Source organism: Polistes dominula, unplaced genomic scaffold (assembly GCF_049000335.1).
Source record: "Polistes dominula isolate Pdom_NZ unplaced genomic scaffold, Pdom_raw_medaka contig_82, whole genome shotgun sequence".
Taxonomy (NCBI): domain Eukaryota; kingdom Metazoa; phylum Arthropoda; class Insecta; order Hymenoptera; family Vespidae; genus Polistes; species Polistes dominula.
Window position 1 is genome coordinate 6,029,272 of NW_028301046.1, and position 22,493 is coordinate 6,051,764.

The 22,493-nt window shown below is 32.6% G+C and overlaps 1 protein-coding gene across 1 annotated transcript in view; it reads left to right on the top strand.

Moving 5' to 3' along the window:
* The first annotated feature begins 3,332 nt into the window (after positions 1 to 3,332).
* Positions 3,333 to 22,493, top strand: part of LOC107074672 (uncharacterized) — a 44,828-nt gene continuing 25,667 nt past the window's right edge. Inside the window, 2 exon segments of the mRNA XM_015336330.2 lie at positions 3,333 to 4,114; positions 8,052 to 8,310. Of these exon segments, the coding sequence (XP_015191816.1) occupies positions 8,062 to 8,310 (249 nt within the window). The 5' untranslated portion in view covers positions 3,333 to 4,114; positions 8,052 to 8,061.

Genomic DNA, 22,493 nt, shown 5'->3' on the forward strand with positions numbered 1-22,493 from the left:
CATACGAATTGAAAAAAAAAACAAATGGTGAAAGTACATTTATAAAAAAAATTCCAAACCTTTATAAATCAACTATTAACAATACCAATTATTAACATTTGATTTAACTTTGAATGAACTTAATGAACAATTTTTAGCCGCATTATCGCGTATACTCAATCACTAACGAGAAACTCATAGTCAGTTGGAGAATAGCAGCAGTGAATTCTACTTTTTATAACGAATAGAAATTCGTTCCTTTTCGATCTCAAGTATCGAGTATATATGAATTGAATTTGACTTGAGTACGTTAGACTTGTTCTATCGATAAGATCTTCTAGTTTTTGTGATTATTCGATAATAACCTGCGGTTACTTTCGTCGAATCACGATAAATGTATCCACACAACGTACCCGTGGGATTGAAATGAGTAGATTGAACGATGTGTTACCACTAGAACGTTTAAATAGACCTCTTCTGATGACATTTGAGTTGTGTTTGCTTTACTCCCCCACATTATCCCTTATTTTCTTTTTTATTAGCTACGATGTTTGAAAATTAACTGTAAAATAAAAAATCCATACAAAATCTCATTTTATTTTCAAACGAAACACGTTATAAAATTTATATTAATTTATCTTTAACGCTATTTACTATTATTTAAATATAATTTTAATATTAACGATAGAATGATTAGATATTTAAATATCGATATTAATCAAAGTTTCGATAAAACGATTAACGAATATTGTTTAATAAGTATCGATGTACTTACGTATGTATAATGGAAAAACAAATAGATTTAGTATCGTTATTATTATGTTATAAACTAGTACAGATATTTGCAGAAATGATTAAAAATGAGCGGTTTATTAAATCATTTGAAAAGTAATTTTGTTCTTTTTTTCATTTTAAATAATCGCTCGTGTCGAATTTAATATTTAGTACCATTATCAATTTTTAACAAGTACGTATGCTTTCACGAATTTTGAATAAAACATCCGTTAATTGTTAATTCAAAAAGAAAAAAATGATTTCAATTAACCGAAATAAAATAGAGTGTAAAAAGAGAAAAAAGGAAAAAATGGATCGAAGAAGAGCAGCAATTATTTTTATTTAAAACGAGTATGGCATTTTGCCGTAGAGATTTCGAACGTGTCTCGAAGGTAATTTAAGGGAGTAGGTCAGCATCGAACCGCCCTTTAAAGATCCATATGTTAGCGTGGGTCGTTTGGTGGGATCCGTGGCTCCTTTTCTTGACTTCCTCGGTACGCGTAAGGGTAAAGAGCGATGCCAGCAACCCCTGGAGACCATTGATCTGACGTTTTACACAATGACGTCACTGGAATCGAGCAATGGAAGCGGGTCGAAACTAACTCCGGGGTAGAAAAAAAAAACAAAAAAATGAGCAGCTGTGAGCCGATTGTATTTTCTGGCTACGATTCAAAGATCATTTCTCCTTTTCGCAGCTTGAATAAAACGTCCATTCTTTTTCTCCTGTAGCATTGTAATCGATCTTTCTCACCATATATATGTATATATACGTGTTTTTCCTCCTACGCGATTGTTTATTTGAAAACAAAAAGAAAACAAAGCAAGAAAATTCCTCTTTTAAACTCCTTCTCATCGTTAAAAAACAAAAGAATAGTTTTGTTAAAAAAAAAAAAATTCTTTGATTTAATTAAATCATAATATTTGGTATTGAATGTAAAATGTAAAATAAACATATGCATATATGAGATTTGAAAAAAATATTCTCCTATTTTTAGACGACAAGAAATTAGTTACGAGATTAGAATGTTCAACCGGACGATAAACCGGTCGATATATTCCATGCTAAAAATGCTTCCTTTCAAAAGCCTTTCGATTTTCTTTTCATGCGATTCCCATGAGAATTGGAAAAGATAGATAAGAGGAAAGACGATAAAAATAAGAAGGTGAAAGAAGAGGAAAGAGGAACTAGGAGTAGTGTACTTTCGAGGGGTCCTCGTACTCGAAGAAAAGAGAAAAGAAAAAAAAGAAAAAAAGAGAGAGAAAGAGAAAAAAGATAGAGGACTAAATTGCTTGTTTCTGGCGCCCTATCAGAACGGACTACGAGCGTTACCAACGTAACACTGCTGAATTTTCCGAGGTATTATTACGTAACGACACTTCTTCGCTACGGTCCTCCTCGTGGCATAAGAACCACTGCAGCTTTGTCGGGTGCCTCGTTATTTTGACGAGAAAAAAATGGGAGAGAGAGAGAGAGAGAGAGAGAGAGAGACAGAGAGAGAGAAAAAGAGAGAAAGAGAGGAATGATTGTTAAAGAAAAAAGAAAAAGAATTCAATTGTCGCACCTTTATGTAATGATACGATTCTTAAAGATCTTTTCGAATTATGAGAGATCGATATTATCATATTGTTTTTCTAAATTTCTACAAAGTTCATAAATGCTTTCAAATAATTTGACCTAACTTTTATATAAATATAATTAGTCAACTATCAAAATGAGTTTGTATAAAAAGGATACAAAAAAGATATAGGAAACTCTCTTAACACGTTAAAGGCGTCGCCACTTATTCATGCTTCTTTACGAAAGCGTTCCACTTGGTAAGAAGAACGTATTGAAGTGCTATTATACAAGAATTGTTTGTGTCCACGTTATCCAATTGCCCTTTAGCTCGAATTACCTCTTCAATATTTTCCCTTTCAGCGTCTCTTCCCTTTGTTAGTTTAGTACCTAACACAACGCAACACTTTCTTACATACGCAAACTAGTTTCTGATACATGACGAAGTTTCATTTTTCGTCATAGCAACGATGAACAATTGACAATGATCGGATAGGGTAAGAGAAAAATAAAGATCAAAAAAAGAGAAAGAAAGAAGGAAAAAGGGAAATGGAACATTTATCTGGTATTCTTCTTAGGGAAGGGTTCAATAACCTCGATATCGGTTCATACGTCGATGCAAGGAAAGTTGAGTATAGAAAGGCGTAGGGATGAAAAACGGAATTGGAGAAGAGAGAGAGAAAGAGAGAGGAGATTGAATGAGAAAAAAAGAAAAAAGACAAAAAGTGATATGAAAATGGTGGTCGTTGAGATGATGATAGTGGTACGGCCGCTGTTGCTGCTGCTGGTGCTGCCGCTGATGCTAATTCTGGTAAGGTAGGATATATCGTGAAGAATGAAGAAAAAGGACGAAGAGGATAAACGCGTTTCTCGTTTCTTCATCTCCCAGATACCACTCTCGCTCTCTCTTTCTCTTTCTACATGTCGCACTTGGAGTCCCTCCTCCTTTTATCGATCCTTCTCGAGCAGCAGCAGCAGCAGCAGCAGTAGCAGCAGCAGCAGTAGCAGAGGTAAAAAGCAGAGTTGTGTGGCGGCGGTGGCAGTAGTAGAGAGTCGGTAGGATCAGGAAGAGAATCAGCGTCACCCATCGTGTGCATCTCTCAGTGGCTGCCCGGCCAGCACGCCGGCACTACAGCTTCGATCGCTCGACCATGTCTGTGGTGTATCACGCATTGCGTCACGCAGGCGCTCGCTCGCTCACAATCGCTATCTTCCCCCAACTTCCCCTTCGGTTAAATTCGTTTCAACTCGGCCGAGTTCGAACGGCCTCGGAATAAGCGCCGGAATCGAGCGAATAGAACGCGTCAACGGCCGAGGTTGTACGAGCTTTCTCGAAATTGACCGAACTAATACGAACCGAGACGAAGTAGCACGGCTGTGCACGGGTTGCCTGGTTGCAGGCGCGCAGTGCAGCCGCCGCCGGTCTCCCGCCAGGTCAGTTGCGGCCCGACCGGCGATGTTCTTCTTCCTTCTCGCTTGAGAGACCACGAGGAGGGATCGACCTCTCGCGTTTCTCTCTCTCTCTTTCTCTCTCTCTCTCTATTTCTCTCTTTTTCTTTCTTTCTTTCTTTATTGCTCCTCTTTTTATCAACCTTTGTTAACCCTTATCCTTTTCTCGTTCGTTCATTCGTTCGTTCGTTCTCTCGCTGTCTCATTTTATTTCTAATTCACCCTCGTTGTTGTTTCTTTATCTATCTTCGTTTGAGCTTTTACATTGGTGATTCCACCGACGAGTTTTATTGAACGTCACACAGCTTCTTCCCGAATCTTCGACGACAAGAGAAACCACGAAGATACTAAGGAAACGTAAGTGAGACTTTTATCCTTTTCTATTATCTTTCTCTTTCTCTCTCTTTCTCTTTCTTACTATTTTCTTCATTTCAATCTTTTCGAGAAGTATACACTAATCCATGTATACACGTGCTAGAAAAAGAGAGACAGTGACAGATTGAATGCGAAATGCAGTACATCCTCTTCTTTCTCTATTTAATTACAATAACTTTGATACATTAATCTTGTATTTTAATTAAACGTATATGTATAATCGAAAAGAGAGAACATGGTTTGTGATGAGGGCGCGAGTACGCACCTATGGGCGCGCACAAGCGATGATTCTCATCTCGGGAGACTCATGTTTCCTCTCATATAACACGGATTGCATTCGTAGGAAAACATTTGTATGCATGTAAAACGTACATGTGTGTTCTCTGGTATTTTACTTGGCGGGAAAAAGATTTAATAGATCTTTGTTAAATATTTATTCGTATCTATTGTTGATGAAGTATTGTATTATATATCATACCATACACCTACGCATACAAATGTGTAGTTATTATTATGATATATATATATGTATGATTAATACCTTGCACTTGGTCGTTCGGTAAATACAAACTTGCACAGTGTTCTATATGTTACTTTATCATCCTTATCGATCATTCGTACTTCTAATCATTATACTACCTTAACTTAAAATACGTTAAAACTTTACAAGTTAACTCTTTTACATTTTTTTGCTTGTTTGTTTCTAATTCGTACTTCTCTCTCGTGCAATTCTTTTTTTATTTTTTTTACACTAAATTCTTCATTAGTTCGTCCTAATATATATTCCAAACATATATCGAAGTGCATCGACTCGAACGTAAATATCGTCGGGTCCATCGACTTTACTCGGATTTGACTTTTCGTTCGATTCGTAGAAACGTCAATGACGGATTATTGTTTTATGAAAAAAGAAAAAAAAACAGAAAAAACGAAGATCTTCGTTGAACCCGTTTGACTTCAATTCTTTTTTTGTTCACTTTTTCGCGCCAATTTTATCGATCTTGGTCGTTTAAATAAACAAACAAAAAAAAAAAGGAAGAAAATTTTTAATTGGATAGATTAAAATGATGACGATTAAGAGAATCCATTTATCCGATTTTATTAACGAGTAATAAAGTAAAAGTATAAGAAAAGATTGATTGTAATCATGAAAGAGAAAGAGAGAGAGAGATAGATAAAAAGAGAAAAAGAGAGAGAAAGAGAGAGACACACCGATCGAACTTAACTTGCAAGTGGAAAAGGCATAAAAATAGAAAGTCAGGACGTGTACTTGGCCGTAGCCTAGTGCATCGGCGGGACGATGTTATCCTGACGCGTTGAGCGTCCTTGTTCCTGCGACCGCCATTACGCTGTGTCAAGGCGAAACGCATACGTCCGGTGCCACCGGATCGTTCTAGACCTTAACGATAACAGATATATGTATTATTTCAATCCCCCACCACCCCACTCCCTCTCTCATGATCGCTATACATACCTTACATTAATCAATCAATCTTGTTGATTCTCATCCGTAATTTCATAATAAATCTTATTTAGTTTCTTTTTCATTAATCAAATACTCGTGAAATTATAACGGAAAGATTTAATCGATCGTTTCGATTCGATCTCGATTTATTTGTAATGTAGTGTTGACAAAAATGATTTCCTTCTTTTTCCGTTTTCTTTTGTTTTTGTCTAATTTAGAATAAAATTTAGATAGAAATCGTTTTAAAAGGTGTTTGCTCGATCGACCTTGTCCTTGGGAATACATCTTGAAATCCCTCAGGTGGTGTAGGTATCTCCGAGATGGCAAAATGCGAAGTGCACAACGAGTCGATATATCGATTCATTTCCGATAATATATTACCTACCTTTCCTTTAGGTGATAACATGTCGAGCCCTTGAGAAAGCTTATATATATATATTATATATATATATATATATATATAATATGTGTATACATGTGAGTATATGTGTATACGTTCGTTTACGCATCTCGCGTATCTCTATCGTTTATTATCGTCCCTGCCAAGCCTATATCGTGTTTCATGTTTGCCCTTCCTTTTTAAATTGCTGCTCCATCGATGTACCGAAACGTTGCCACCGTTAAACAATGATCGTCCATTGTCCATTTCGTTACCATCGTTCCTTCTGGATAAATTGTTTTCAAAAATGAATTTACAACGAGATTAACTTTTCTATTCTATCTACTTTTAATTAATTTCAACTATGCTTGCTTTTAACGTTTATCTAATTATAAAGTTGAATTTTTCTTTTTTTCCATTCAATTATATTACAAATAAAATCATGTCGAGAACAAAATTGTTATGAAAGTTTACTAAAAAAGAACGAAAAAATGTAAATTTGGTTACTTGGCAAAAATAAAGAGAGGAAAATAAAATAATAGAAAATAAAGTCGTAGGATGCACAAGCAAGGTAGAATTCTCCTTGTTGAATTATGAATCACGAAGGATACTTTTCGTTGACAATGTATAAAAGTAGCTCTCGTATATGGTCATACATATTAGTTGTGTGACACCAAATGCGACAATGTTTTTGCTGCATCCACCGGGGTTCGAATAAGAGGAATATATAAGAAGGAAAATATAAGAGAAAGAGAGAAGATGTGTATGTGTATGTATGTATGTGTGTGTTTGTGTTTGTGAGTAAAGAGGGTAGGTTTGCCGAGGGGCGGAGTAAAAGGGGGAGGGAAACGTGGGTCGTGATGCGAAGCGGTGTCCGCGCTTATTTCTAGAGCGGACGGTTAAGAATAGAACGGCGAGTAGACGCTTGAATTAAATATAGTCGGTGAACGACCTCCAAGTAGATTACGAAATTTCATTGAAGTCACGGAAGATCAGAGGGACGAGAGGGAAAGGGTACGTCACTTCGAGTCCACTCCTATCTGTTCGATGTCTGAACGATACAACGTATCTTCTCCTTTTGTCGTTGATTCTTCGAATAGTTCGACGATCCTAACTCTCTCTCTCTTTCTTTTCACGAGATTTTTAACTTTCTTTTATCGGAGAAAAAAGTGAAAGTACATGTACCATATCAAAAGTAATATTATTAAAACGTTTAACGTACGATTAATCGTATCTAATGGATTTTAATTATTATTTACATAGATTGATATTTATTCAATTTTAAAATTTTTCTTAACGGATATTAAAATTACGATAGATTATCAAGAATTTATTACGTCACGTAAGTTGACATATTCAATCGAAACATTATTGCAATAGCTTGGAAAAGATACAATCCGGAAAGTCGGTGGTAGAGTAGTGTAGACGACGTTTTCGATCGAAAGCTACGGCCGAGTGCCATTCGGAAGGACGTTAACGAGGATTATAAATATCGATAAATGATGCTGACAGGGGTACAGAAGAAAAGAGAAGAGAGAGAGAGAGAGAAAGAGAGTAAGAGAGAGGGTTGAAAACGTCAGGTGGGAAAAATGTCGTGCTCCGAATACGTTTGGAAGGCCGCCTGGCGTATGACAACGCTCTCCCTCTCTCTTTTTATTTTTTTTCTCTTTCACTCATGCACTGAAAGAAACTGTAAAAAACGGTTTGATGGGAAACCAATAACCAATAGCCGTCTCTAGCCGACCTAAAACCATCTGATCGTTTTGTGAACCCTAGCAGAAAACGGGGAAAAAAACCTTATGCGAGCAACGATTTTCATTTTCGTCGGCTCGTTAGATCTCGTCGATACATCAAAGAAAATTTTTACCGTATTTCGATTATTCCCGGACAAAGAATATTTTCATTATTTTTTCCCTTTTTTCCGTTTTGTTCTCATTCGTTGTTTTGACGATACGAATCATTGTATTTCATGTTTTATCGTTTGATGATCAAACGATTTGATGAATACAACTCATCGTGTTTTTTGTGTTGAATTTGTTTCTATTTTTATATTTTTTTTTTTTTTTTTTTTTTAGGAAAGACAAGATGCCAGCAGCCGGTGCAGCAGTACCGGACGTGGCCGAAGGTGCCGGACAATTAGGTGAATTGGACGAACCACCTGAACCTCGTGTACGTGGACCGAGCAGTCGAGCTGGATTGATGAAGCCATTGGTTGTCCTTGCGCTTCCTGGAATGTATCTTTTTTACAAGTACAGTCAATACAGACGAGAACAACGCGAGCTTTCACGTAGAAGAGTCACCGAGAGAGAACTTCAACATCTTCATCATAAAATCGTGAGTTATAAAAAGAATCGAAACTGTACAAAAAAAAAAACAACAACAAAATATGTTTTAATATTTAATTTTCAACCCTGACGATCATTGTCCGTGTTCATTAACTCCAATCAGTTTCGCTTCTTAGTGTTCTATCATCCAAGAGAATCCTTTTAGGTTTGTGCATGTGTTAGTGGGGGGGGGGGGGGAGGAAAGAGAGGAAGTCTCGAGATATTAGAATTTGCGGTGTAATTCACGTTGACGATGAACCATGATAAGACGTTTAACGGAGATGTGACTAAGGAAGATAATAGGAGGTGTCTGGATATATTGGGGTGAGAAGATAGATAATAAGAATGAGAGCGAAGGAGAGAAAGAGAAGCCAGAAGAAGCTGGAGAACGTTGTGAGGGTGGTTCAATTACTCAAGAATAACGTTATTATCGTTCAACCTAAAATTTCTGTATCATCTATTAAAAAGCTAATTGTAAAGTTAAGTTGTTTCTTTAATTTTTGTTTTATTAAATTCATTCACTAAGAATAAAAAAAAACCAAAAAGACAAAGAGAGAGAGAGAGAGAGAGGATGAGAAATATTTAAGCTTTTCATCCTGACATTAAGAAGAAGAAGAAGAAGACGAAGACGACGACGCATTGCGACTAGCAAGCTGTTAATGAGTTTCTTGAAAAATTTCTAGCCTCTTGTTCCTTTATCAAAGTGTCTCGAATTATTTACGTAGCTCGGAAGTTGTTAAACATCTCGTTGGTAGCGTCAAATGTCAAAGGTATACCACTCGACGTAATATATATATATAAACATTTTAGGTAATTTTTCAAGCGAGAGAAAGAGATAGAGAGAAAGAGAGAGAAAAAGATGTTGATGGAAATCAAAAGTTGAAGAGTATTTAAAAGATCCCTGCTCGCAAGAATTAGAAAATCTTCTGATATTAAACGAAGGATGAAAGAGAATCTTTAATATCATTTTTCGTTTTTTTATTTCTTTTTTTTCATACGAGTTCTATTAACATCCCAGCTTCCAGGGCTAGATTGGGATCGTGTTTGTAAGCGAACGAGGGTTTTAATAAAAATTGAATTTTCACCACTCGTTGAAAGGTTTAAATCGATTTTAACTATCCCATGAGAGTTCGAGTATAGATAGAGAAAGAAAGAGAAAGAGGAAGGAGGAAGGAAGATGAACGAATGTTACTTTCGAATATTCACTATTGGGAAAACGTTTTAAGGGGTTTCAGTGATTATCGATCATCTTATTTTTACCATTTCCGTTGATGTGTTGTTAATTAATAATTTTTTTTTAAACATCTCCTTAAAAAAAGAGAATTAGAGAGAAAAATATTTGTTTTTTCTTTTTTTATTTTTTCAAAATATCAACTCGAGAAAAATATTCTCATGTCTAATTGGGAACATAGAGTCAAATAGGAATCATAAATTCTTTCAATTTGGTCTGAGGATAAGAAAGAGAGAGAAAGATCATTTAAAAAAGATAAGCCGAGTCATTTAAAAAATCGAAAGGACTGTTTTTTTTCCAAGGTCACATTTGAAGAAGGGGATAACATTGCGACAAGTATTGGGTCAACCTTGTGATGAAGGATTTTGGCAAAAAAAAAGGTAGAAGTATAAGTAGAAAATACTTTTGCCAAGTAAGTCATTCTCCACCCTATCCCTTAACACACATTTTTCAAATTCTTCAACTGCAGTTTTCGTGGAGCAAGTAACGAATGTAGGACTCATCCTCGTACCAGGAAGAGGGTATTGGTACATTTAAACTCTCTTTTTCTCGATTTATTATCAGCTTCCGTGAACTCGACGATTCCGTTATCTCTCTTACGAAACGATACAGTTCCTTGAAAAAGATAGAAAGAGTATAGAGAACATTGTAAATCACTAAGAAACTTGCATCGTTTCTGCACTCCCTTTCTATCTCTCTCTCCAATTGCACATCATTTTCTCTTATTTTATTCCAATTCCAATAAACTTAGTTTTCAATCGTGGTTACTTCAAATACTCTTCTTCTTTTCTATACTTTAAACAACTGTTTCGATAAAACTCATCGTATCGACGAAAGTACCTTGGACAACAATTTGATTTTCAGTGAACATGTACACCCACAAATTTATTAATAATTTCTTTTTATTTATAATAATAATATTAATTTATTACATCGAACGAATATTATAACTTAAACAAATGTAGTTACATTGTTATCTCTATATGAGTTTGGTATATTTCAGTGTATCACACGTAATATACGTAGGACAATTATGTACTTGAATTTCCGCGATACAGGTACCGTTGCGTGTGATTAACGTTATAGAAAAGGGCCTTGAAGATTGAAATATTGTAACGAGATGGTTAGCCTCAACCTTAGTATGAATGTGTAAAAGTCCATGTGAAATAAAGCTTCTCTCTTTCTCTCTCTCTTTTTCTTTTTCTTATTCCAAACAAGTTCAGAGAGGCTCGTTGGGTGCTCGAGGCGACCAGTTTTGTTGAAGAAGATAAGGCTCACGCTAGCGTCACGTTAAGATTCCGATCAGGGTGGCACGTGCAACTTACCAAGAGCCGTCGCCATTCGTTTACCCCTCTGACTTCGAGGGGGTTTCGTCTTTCGAAGGAATAAAAAAGAGGAAAGAGGGGAGGAAATAGAATAAAATAAAAATAAAAGAAAAAAGATGAAAAAATCGAATTACCTTTCGAGACTACTTAGAGATAATCGCTTGGAGATATCCGACACTTTCATTCTCTCTCCTTCTCTCTTTTTATACTTACAGCCTATCGTCTGCCAAATCTTCGAGCAGACACGTGAGACAAGAAGGATAAAACGTGCTGCTGATATATCTTCATCGAATTACCCTTTCCCTTCGATTAATATACACCGATTAATATCACGCTTCTTTATAATGCTACCGTAACTCTCACAGATCCAGTTAATCTTTGTACATCTTTTAAGATTGGGAAAGAGGATGACTTCTTCTTGAAGAGGATAAAATCTCTTTTTTTTTATAAATATTTCTTTGTATAGAACAATTTGTTTTTATTTTTTAATTTACGATAAAATGTCAAAATTGAGATGAGCTAATTATAATGTCCAGAATTTTCTTATTCAATTATAACAAATGCAATATTAACCTTTTGTACTCCGGGGAGACAATGAAGACAATAAATACAAAAAATGAAAAAAAAGAAAAATTCAATTTAGTTGACAACATATAAACTATGACTTTTTTTTTAATACGCATATATCATTTATTTATAATATTTGAATATAATTTTTCTATTGAAATTGTTTTGAGTTGCTGGTAGTATGAATGAAAAAGAAATTTCGAGTGCAAAGGATTGAAATATACGAGTAGTTAAAATAAATTTCCTTTTTTCACTTTATCCTCGCTGATCGTTGCAATTTTTTTTTTTGCAAATAAATTAAATATTAACATCGTTAAGATTATTTTTAAACGTTTAAAAGTTTATATTTTTACTCGTACAAATGTCAATTACGTGACGAAACGTGACTAAAACGTCTCACGATTAAATAATATAGACCCAACTCGTCTGGCCAACGACCCCAAAAGCCGTTTTGTATTAGAGCTTGATATAATACCATTAAGAGCTATCGCACAAGCCACTATAATGCGCGTGAACCCAGCAGAAATGCTTTGCGATCGATGCAACTCTCAACCCTATTCCCTTTCTTACTTCCGATTGCGTGAGTTCCGTGAGAAACGAGAAAGACAATTTGATTTTGCATACAAGAAACACCAGCATACTGATCTCGATTATTCGTCTAACTTAGATTTATTCTTATAGTTTGTTATCCGATCACGTTGGTTAACCAAGGTCTACTGTTGTACATTTATTGTATTTCGATCTACTATTTTTATTAAAAAAAAAAAAAAAAGAATAAAAATAAAAAGGAAAGACAACAATCGCCAATTTATTTATCTTACGACTTTCTACGTGTTAAACGGATAGATATTTTTCAGTTCTCGTGAAAGCACAGAAGATAGTGTTTAATAGCTTTTTTCTTCACTTCTTTTTTTTCTACCAGAGAGAGAGAGAGAGAGAGAGAGAGAGAGAGAGAGAGAGAGAAAGAGAAAGAGAGAGAACGGTGATTTATTCGAACAATTCATTATTTAAACAAATTTCTACCTATAAAAGATTTCTTCGAACTGAATTCGATAAGAATTAAAAGCACCAACACGTACTTTCACTTGAATCGTTTACTAATTAAACTTGGATAATGATATTGGTCCTTCGTCAAATGCAGTATGAAGAAAGTTAAACGAGTTGGACGTTTCGTAGAAATAATAGGTTTGAAGAAGGTCGTACCGATATACGATATCGGAGGTTTTGCTGATAATCCATTTCGATCGTTAAACGCATGAGCTTTCGTCTTAAAAGAACTACGTCATTCTATTAAGTGGGGAAGATAGATGCTTCGTTATGCTTCGTAGAACTGATAATCAAAGACGACAGCATTCACCGTTAGTAAGGTGCTATTATCCTTAATAAATTATTATACGTAACAATTATTTAGTGTCTGTGATATTTAAATTCATCTTTCATCAAAATCGCTTATCCTGTTTTCTGTTCCAATATTTGTCCGAAAGATGAATCTACGTCATCGAAAATAACGTGAAATTTGAAAAATAACTTAAATATAAATGAAAAATAACTTATAAATATATTATATATATTCTTTTTCTTTTATTTTGACAAAATTGACGATAAACTTGTGACAATTAATAATAATTTATATTTTCTCTCGTTATATTAAACATTTTTTTCGCCGTTCTATTTTATGCAGGTAATTGTAAATTTTTTTGTAGATATTATTTAGAAGAAGTGTTATTTGACAAGGACAGGTAATTCAGAAGCCTTGTTATACACCATTATCGAGAAACTGCATAGAACACTGCACTAGATTGCATGCGTTGCATATAGGAGACACATACTGCTGATTCGTCGTTTATCAATAAACTTGAAAACGCGTCTCATGCGAGACACTACGGAGATATTTTAAAAGTCAAATTGTCTTTCAAGTATATTCTACCTTTTTTCCGGAATATTCGCTGACGTTTACTCCTTTTTAAACCTTTGAGCAATAGGAACGTATATTTACGTCATCCCTTAACTGGTCTACTATGTATGTTTTAACCTTCCATAACCTAACGTTTTTTTTCTTCTTCTTCTTCTTCTTCCTGTCTTTTATAAAAGAATATTATACATGTAACGTGATACTCTTGTATTTTAATTATTAATATGTTCTAAAAGTAATTTCGTATTTTTCAATCTGTTATATAAAAGATGATTTTACATATTTAAAAATCAACAGAAATTTTAAACGATCCACGATATTCAGCTATAAACTGAATGTTTATATTATTGAACGAATATAAAAATCTAAAATTAAATTATTAACATTAATAATATAATAATATAATTTGCTTATGTGTGATAGTTACGCTATGAAAATTTACTGTTCGCAAGGATAAATTTATTTTATCGATTTGTATCTATGTCAAAAGACAAGTAAATAAAATTTTGCAGAAGAGTTTATAGAGAGAAAGATCACAATGGTGGCCTATGCGAATTGGAATTGCAGAGTTAATCAACGTGAGAATGATTAGCTTTTATTAACAACGAAGAGATCGAAGTTATGTCATCTCGTGTGACGTTTGATAATCCTTGATCTTCCACGTTAGTAACCTAAAGCTCGGACGATGGAAGAGCTTGCACTTAACCGAAGCGAATTCCACAGAGTTAACACAGTTTCCAAGCATGTTCGATAATTCGGATCGCTACGTATATCGAACATTTTGAATACGTCAGACGTATTGGTTGGAAGGAAGAGAGGGGTTGGAAAAACCTTTGAAATATTTCCTACGTGATCATATAAATCTTACGGTTTTTCTTTTCTGTCATACGATAGCAAAAAAAGAAAACCATTTTCGACGTTGAAATGAAAAAGGAAGTACATTTCGAATATAAATCAACGAGATGAATTATTGGATTTCCGACATTTTTATTTGGATCGAAATTTTTTTTCTATATTTTTTTTTATGATACAGAAAGGAAACAAATTATTGTGGCAAAGTAATCGTGGCAAAGAAAAATAAAAAAAAATTAAAAAAAAATGTAATTAACGTTAAACTTATCAAGGAAGTCAAGTGATCGGGGTCCTTGTAATTTGAAAAAATCGTATAAAATGTAGATTATTTGTTTTTAAATAAAAGAAAATATATTGTTTATTATTCAATTGGCTAAAATCTCATTTTATATTAAGATATATGGTTTCTTTTTTAATCAATCATTTGATCATTCGCGATACGAATAGGTATATGGGTGATTCTCAGATAACTGTGATTTTTACAACTCAAAATGTTTAAAAATTAAAAATGCTTTATAACTTATGTCTTGGGTACCATTGTTCCCCAATTATGCTCAGAATTAAGCCTGTAATGCAGTTCTACTACAACTTTAATAGACAAAAAACTAGGATAAAAATTGAAAATTTCAATGCCACGGTACTGACAAATAAATGAAATATTCAAAGTCTAAATCTTTTTAAAATCTTAAAATAATAAAACGAATGATAAATTATAATACTATGATATTGATACAAAGACTTTTTTGGTAGTTTCTTTCTTGATTTTAACAATGTTTAAAATTTATTAATGATAGAATTAGAATAATAATTTTTATAGTAATCTTTGAATGTAACTAGGTTTAAAATGAGTTAATAAATGAAATTTTCAACAATTATAAATGTAAAAAAACAATTTTTATATAATTAAATATTAATCTATAATATAATTTTTTATCAAAATACTTAGTGAATTATTCCTTATTTCTTAAACTTCGTCGAAAAGTTTGGAATAACTTTTGGTTTTTTGATTTCAATCCTGACTACGGGGTCTTTCTGAGGTCTTTTCAACACTTTCTGTGCCTTTGCAGAAGGTAATGGCAAGCGATTATCACTGTAGTTTATTTGTCCCATCGAGAAATGTTCACATATTATGCCAGGTTGACAATTGAGACAACTTAATGAGTTGAATAGTATTAGGCCAGGGTTTTCCCTACTCCAAGTGTATTGATATGGTGTATTTTTCTTTTAATTCGTTTCTTACCCACCGAAGCTCGTTTAGAGATATTTTTATTAATGTCATTGTTGTTGTCATTCATCTCGTTGTTGTTTTCGTCCGGAGCATTGATTTGGAGTTCTTTTTTCTTGAGCCGTTATGATTTTTGTCACATATTTTGTAATTTTCGCCGACATCGTTTTTCACGTTTTGTCAACTGGTCAATTGATTTTAATTTATTATCAAATTTCCACTGTACGTATCTCTCTCGTTCTTTTTGACAATAATTGTTATAAGTTTTTGGATCTTCTTTAATTTTCTGCCGCCGTAACCTTTCTGCTTCTCTTTTTTTTTTTTAATTTTTCATCTTGCTGAACTTTAGTAATTTTTTTCTTCTGTATCAATACACGTTTTTTACTTATTGTAAATGGTTTATTATTACACAAGTTTTGGAGCCCAGGTATATTTTTAAGTCTTATTCGGAGTATTAGAGCCATTTTTCATAAAACTAGAACAACTGAAGATAATAATAAATTAAAACATTAAGGAAATATGAATTTGAAAATTATTTGTTATTTTTACCATGGTACTGACATCCACGGTACTGACATTTGAATTTATAATTAATCTAACCTTATTTTTTGTACATAATTAAAATGACGTAAAATTAAATATATATTCTGAATAGTTAATCTAAATATTGTATTAATATGTGTAAATTTCAATATCATGGTACTGACATGTAATTTTATGACTTACCTTTTTCAAAACAAAACAAATTATTTCTGTCAAAATATCAGGGCAATAAATAAACATACAGCTGTAAACTATACACAAATAGTCCTTCTTTAAAATACCGCCAAAGAGAGCGAACGAAACTGAATGGAAGATGGCGTTTAGGTGGCAAATATTTTAAATTTAAAAATTCAATAAAATTTTAGGACATAAATCAATGACAATTATTCTTTTCTGCCAATCAATATTTTGGTATAATTGCAGCATAATTTGATGGAATATATATTAGATTTTAGTTATAAAAGTTAAACTTTAAATTATTAAGCAAATCTTTATAGAAATTTATACATTAAGTTTGAGAAACGAGAATCGGACATACCACGATACTGACATTTTCGGTGTATTTCTGTAAGTTATTTATGATCCATGACTACTTATGCTTCAATAGTCATTGTCGACGGTAGAATACTATCAAATTTAGGAATTTTATAATTTTTTGATAAAAAAAAAATATGTTGAATGATAAATAAAGTACTAGACATAAAAAATCACAGTTATCTGAGAATCACCCGTATATGAAATATCGGTAGGTTTCTAATTCGTCTTAAATTTTAATCGACATTTTCTACTCAATAATTTATTGTTTTATTGTATCTAAAAAAATATAAAACATTTATTTATTCGTAAATAAATATATCTAATCGATAGAAAAATAATGTCACGAGAAAAATGAGTAATACATTTTTATTTTGTTGTGACTAGTTCGCAAAGTAACAGAACATCTTGAAAACGGGACAACCAGTTACTATACTTTCTTGATACTATCACGCGACACATAACGTCGTCTTGAAGAAGAGTCGTTTATTGAAATTTCCTTTTTCCCCCTTATCGTGATACTCTGAGCAAGTGTTGCTATATAAAAAGGAAAAAATAATGTGTGGGGTTTCCCTAATAAGGCACGTATAAACGCATTTGCATACATTTACGTTAAGGGAAAAACATCGTTTCAACTTCAGCATCCCTCGATGGTAGATTTATTTCAATGGATTCGTGTCACCATTGTCTTCTCGATGAGAACTCCTCCGATCCGTGGTACAAAATGAAAGGAATAAAAGGAAACAAAAAAAAAAGAAAAAAGAAATAAAAAGGGAATGAAACAAAAAGGACAATTATATTCCTGTAGGATAGGAGATCTCTAGGAACAGTAATTTCGAGTAAATTCGAAATTGCATGTTCATTCTTTCTTTCTTTCTCTTTCTTTCTTTCTCTTTCTCTCTCTCTCTCTCTCTCTCTCTCTCTCTCATACACATACATATAGACACACTTACAGACATATTACTTCTCTCTGTTATATTCTACTACCATTTTTCAATGTTTTTACATCTTCGATTCTTCTCTATTACTCCTCTCTTTACCTTGTTTCTTTGGAAAAATCTCCTCGAAACTCGGCATAATTCCAGAAACTTCGATGTCTACTTTAAAGTATTGTTTTTAAAATTGTTTGACTTTGATTTGGACTTTAAAAGCTTGCTTGCACCAGGGAGTTTATTACAATTCTACGACTATTATTTTAATCGAAGTGGCAAACAGAGATTTGTGAGAGGTTCATAGTTCTATATATTTTACCTAGATCAGGGTTTCTCGAAGTATAATTTACGGCCTCGTATAAGAGGTAATAGAGAAATTTCTTAACAAAAGTAAATGGAAAATTTTATGAAAATATTTACTCGGTTTAAAAAGTATCGTTGAGTGGAAAAGTTTTGTGAAGCCTTGGTTTTTAGATAGAAATCAAATCCGATGAATAATTACTCAATTTGAAACGTTTTTAAGATATTTTTTTTCATATCCTTTACAAAACTAATACTTTTGATTACCTAGTAAGATAAGATATTAGATAAAGACGAATAATTAATGTACGTTAAATATTGTAGTAAAGTGACACGATTATTTTTCCAATAGAACAGATTATATTTAACAAAATTCTTAACAAAATATATCTAATAAGATTTATTGAAAAAAAAAAATAAAAAAGATAAGAAATAAATTTTCTAGTATCTCATGTCTAAAAAAAAAAGTTATGAAAGATATTAGATAAATATATCGATCTGTTATGCTAGATTACTTCAACAGTCGACGTGTTAATAATGCTGGAACGTTCAAAGAAGAAAAAATCATGGTTTCTGAAAGAAAGTTAAAAGAAAAAAAATCAACAACAACAACAAAAGAGAAAAAGAGAGAAAAAAAAGTGCGTTCTACGTCGGATTCGTTGAGAAGATAAAAATGATAATAAGAATAAAAAAACAAGGCTAGTGAAAAATGACGAGTGGTGGCACGTGACAGAGAATCGCGTCATTTGCGAGAAACATTAATGAGGCGTTAATGCCTCAGGCGTTACCCCTCACATAGATTCAACCACCCACTCATACACACACACACACACACACATATGCATATCATACATAAACGCACAGATATATTTACACGTACGTATAAGAATTCAGGATGTTGTACGTAAAGGGTTGTGTGAGGTTGCAGCATATGTTAGAGAATGGTATTCTCTGAAAATAATGATGTGACGTCAGAAATCCTAACGCGTCAGCTTTGAAAGAAACGTCATTGCCGAGTTCCATGGCCTTTTAAAATGTATATTTGATATATGTATATATATACACCACGTATACGAGTACGTGTCATACGCAGTATTTGATCAATGAACGTATTCGTTATTTTATATTCTTTGTTTTTTATTTTATCATTTCATTTTTGACGAAAATTTAGACAGTATTTACAAATATTAAACGATTTTTTTTCTTCTTATTCTTTTTACACTTATATACTATTTATATTAAGTTGCAAAATTCAATTCGATGATTATCGCAACTTCTTTTTATATTTATATTTTTTTTCAATTTATTACAATTTAGATGGAACTTCTTCAAAGATCTAAGGTGTCTTTTTGAATTAAATTTTTAGCATTCTTGTTTTTCTTTGCTATTGATTTATTAAAATATTTTACTTATATTATTATTATTAATTGGCGTTAGAAACTCGAAAGTTCATTGCCGCAAATACCAAATCCCGCCATTGTTCCGTCCCTGAGCGCGATCCTTCCATTCGCGGTCTTCGTATCCTATTTCTTTTAGGTCCCTTCTAATATTATCCTCCCATCTACGTCTCGGTCTACCTAGTGGTCTTTTCCCGTTCGGTATTACCGAGTTCAATATTACCCTAGTAGAATTTTACTTATATATTTTATTAGTTAATAATCATTTATCTAACATTTATTTTCTCGAATAAATAATTATTTAACATACTAACAAAGAAAATTATATTATGGATATCCGATGTTACTAACTTTTTCCGAAAGATTTAAAGAAAAAGCTTTTGAGAGAGAAAAGCGTTGACTTCGAGAACAAAATCGCAATCGTAACTTCCGCGCAAAAGGGAGAACAAAGAACGATCGATAAGAGGTTATACAGTTGTGTAGAGGGAATGGACATTTCGTAGTTCGTTTTCTATTTCTGTGGTTTCCGAGTTCGATGCACTCGGATCGAATTCTTGATAAGAGTTCTGCGATTCGAGAGTGGTTGGGCAGACATCGGGGATTCTTTTGGGTCCGTTCGTTCGTTGCAAATTAACGTTCAATGAGAAAACTATTGTATAATGAAACATTTCTAATAGCTTTTTTTCTATATGTTTTTTTTTCATTTTTCATTTCAATCGATATACAAGGTGTTCGAAAAATAACATTCAATAATAATATAGTATATAAAATACACTGTATTGATTGTGAGCAAAAAAGTTTTAGAAAACACATGTGGGAAAGTCAACCATTTTTGAGTTATAAGCAATTTTGTTTGCTAGTATTATAATTGACTTACTTGTTTCCATTGCATGCGATATAAACTTTAGTGTTTTTAAAACGCGTTTTAAATGTTCTTATTCAAGTACCGATAGTAGATTTTATTAAGAAATAGTCGGTTGTGGATCGACGATTGTAGATATTACACAGTTACAAAGTATCCTGAAAATGTCAGCGAAAGAAATGTACAATTTTCAAAGAAGTTCGCGACTTTGTAAAAAGAAGATGTCAAGTGTGTGAAGAAATGGAAAGTGAACACGTGAAAAACTTCTGTAAACATCGAAAATGTATTAGTAACATTAGAAATATTGTGAACAGTTTTTTTAACACCCCGTATATAACTTGTGTATAATAACTATTCTAATATAACAAGTGTGCATTAGAATATTAAAATAATTGTTAATTAATCGAAAGGAATGTGTATTGTTACTTGAAAACATCAAATATATGATCGGAGTACCGTCTTCCTCGAAATTCACCTTCAGACTGGCACGTTGTCTTTTATCAAAATTCTTTTATTAAATATTATTTATATGACTTTCAAAATAAGAACATTCTTTTTATTAGGAATAGCATTACCGTTTCACACATGCTCATCGTTCGAAAAGTCATATAAATAACATTTAATAAAAGAATTTTGATAGAGGACAACGTGCTAATCTGAAGGTGAATTTCGTAGAGGAAGGTACATAGATCATATACTCTAAGCTTTTAGACAACAATAGACATTTCTTTGGATTAAATAATAATTATTTTAATACTCTAATGCACTCTACATATATTAGAATAGCTATTATACACCTACACTGTATATATATAATATCATTATGGAAAAACATCTAAAAATATAGTATTGCTGAGAGGCAAGGTCAAAGTAAATCGTAAACGTTCATTAATTTTATGCGATTAAAAAGATTTGTGTATCAATAAAAATGCCGCGTGTTTATAGTTTCCAAGTAATTATCAAAATGAATCCTGAATTATTTTCCGTTTTTATCAGAAGATTCGTTTGCTTTTCATTTGAATAAATAATATATATTTACTTTTTTATTTAGAAAATCATTGGCATGCAAATACGAAGTATATCGAATATATTACGATGAGAGAATTATTTTCATGGAGAATTATACAAGTAGCTTTGATTTCTAATATTATCGTGTTTCCTAGAAACGATAGACTTTCCTTAAAAGATAGCCGCGCCTTATTGGTTCGGGTTAAAACTCAAACCACACATTCTCATGTTCACATGCAAAAGTTTTACGATGATGGAAGTGGTAGTTTGTTGTAGTATGAGGGGTGATGTGGGGTGGTGGTGTTGCTAATCGTTATCGTTGAAGGTACCATTCGATAGAGTATAGGAGTTCAGCCCTGCGTGTTATTTTATCGTACGGTTGCAAGGGTACTCATTTGATATACGTATCCCTAACTACATTTATTATACCGGATATACCATATAAGGTGTCTGAGGATTTTCCAATCAAACGTTGTTTGGCGTATTCTATGCAAGAAAATAAAAATCATCAACGTTCTTCTGACAGTTTTATTTTGTTTTCCAGGGACACACAAATTGTTGTTATCATTTTTATATTTATAAATGAATAATTTCTAAATTAAATTTGCATAAAAATCAGCGTGTACACATTTTCAATATTTAACGAATTTCCAAGTTCTTTTCACGATTGAATTTATATTTTATCTTATTTGAAACTTCTAAATGTAATACTTTCTTTGAAATTATTTATTCATATTAAAAATAAATTGCATCATTGTAAGGAAAATTAAAAGACCCTTTCAAATGATATGCAAATAAATTGTACTGCATTGAAAAATAAAATTAACCTGTCTCGGTGTTGTCTTTATGAAAGATAATTAGATGTCATAATAATTCAGATGGACTATTTTTACTTGGACATTTTTTATGTATAATACATTATAATAATACAGATATCAATTAAAAAACTATAATTGCTTGAAAAAGTCATTATTTTCTTCGCAATCCATTTTGTTATGAAAATTCGAAAACGATCTTTTCTGCATGTTTTTTCTAATTAATTTGAGAAGAAATACGACAGAATTACACTTTTTCTACATTTTATCCAATATTATACCATTTTCTTTTTCTTTTTAAACGATACCTAAGAAAAATTTAATCTTAAATAACGAAATAACCAAAAAGTCGTTCAAAGTATTCGCGAGTATTGTTTGTATTATTTTCATTGAATTTCAAATAAAACTAAACGGAATAATTAAGTAAACGTATGTACGATACCGGGAAAAAATTAATAAACATTTATTAGCTAAAAAAAATAAAAATAAAAAGAAACAATTTAAACGTAAGGAAGAGGTCATGTAAGTTCAATTTATATCGCGAAAGGTCTATTAACGTTATCCCGTGGTAATAATTTTACTCGCGTGTTCGAAAGTCATTGCACCGAGTGCATACTGCGAGTAGCCTCGTAGACGTAAGGGGGAAAATATCGGTGGTAACAGTGTTCCTAGAGATCCCCATGGGGAATC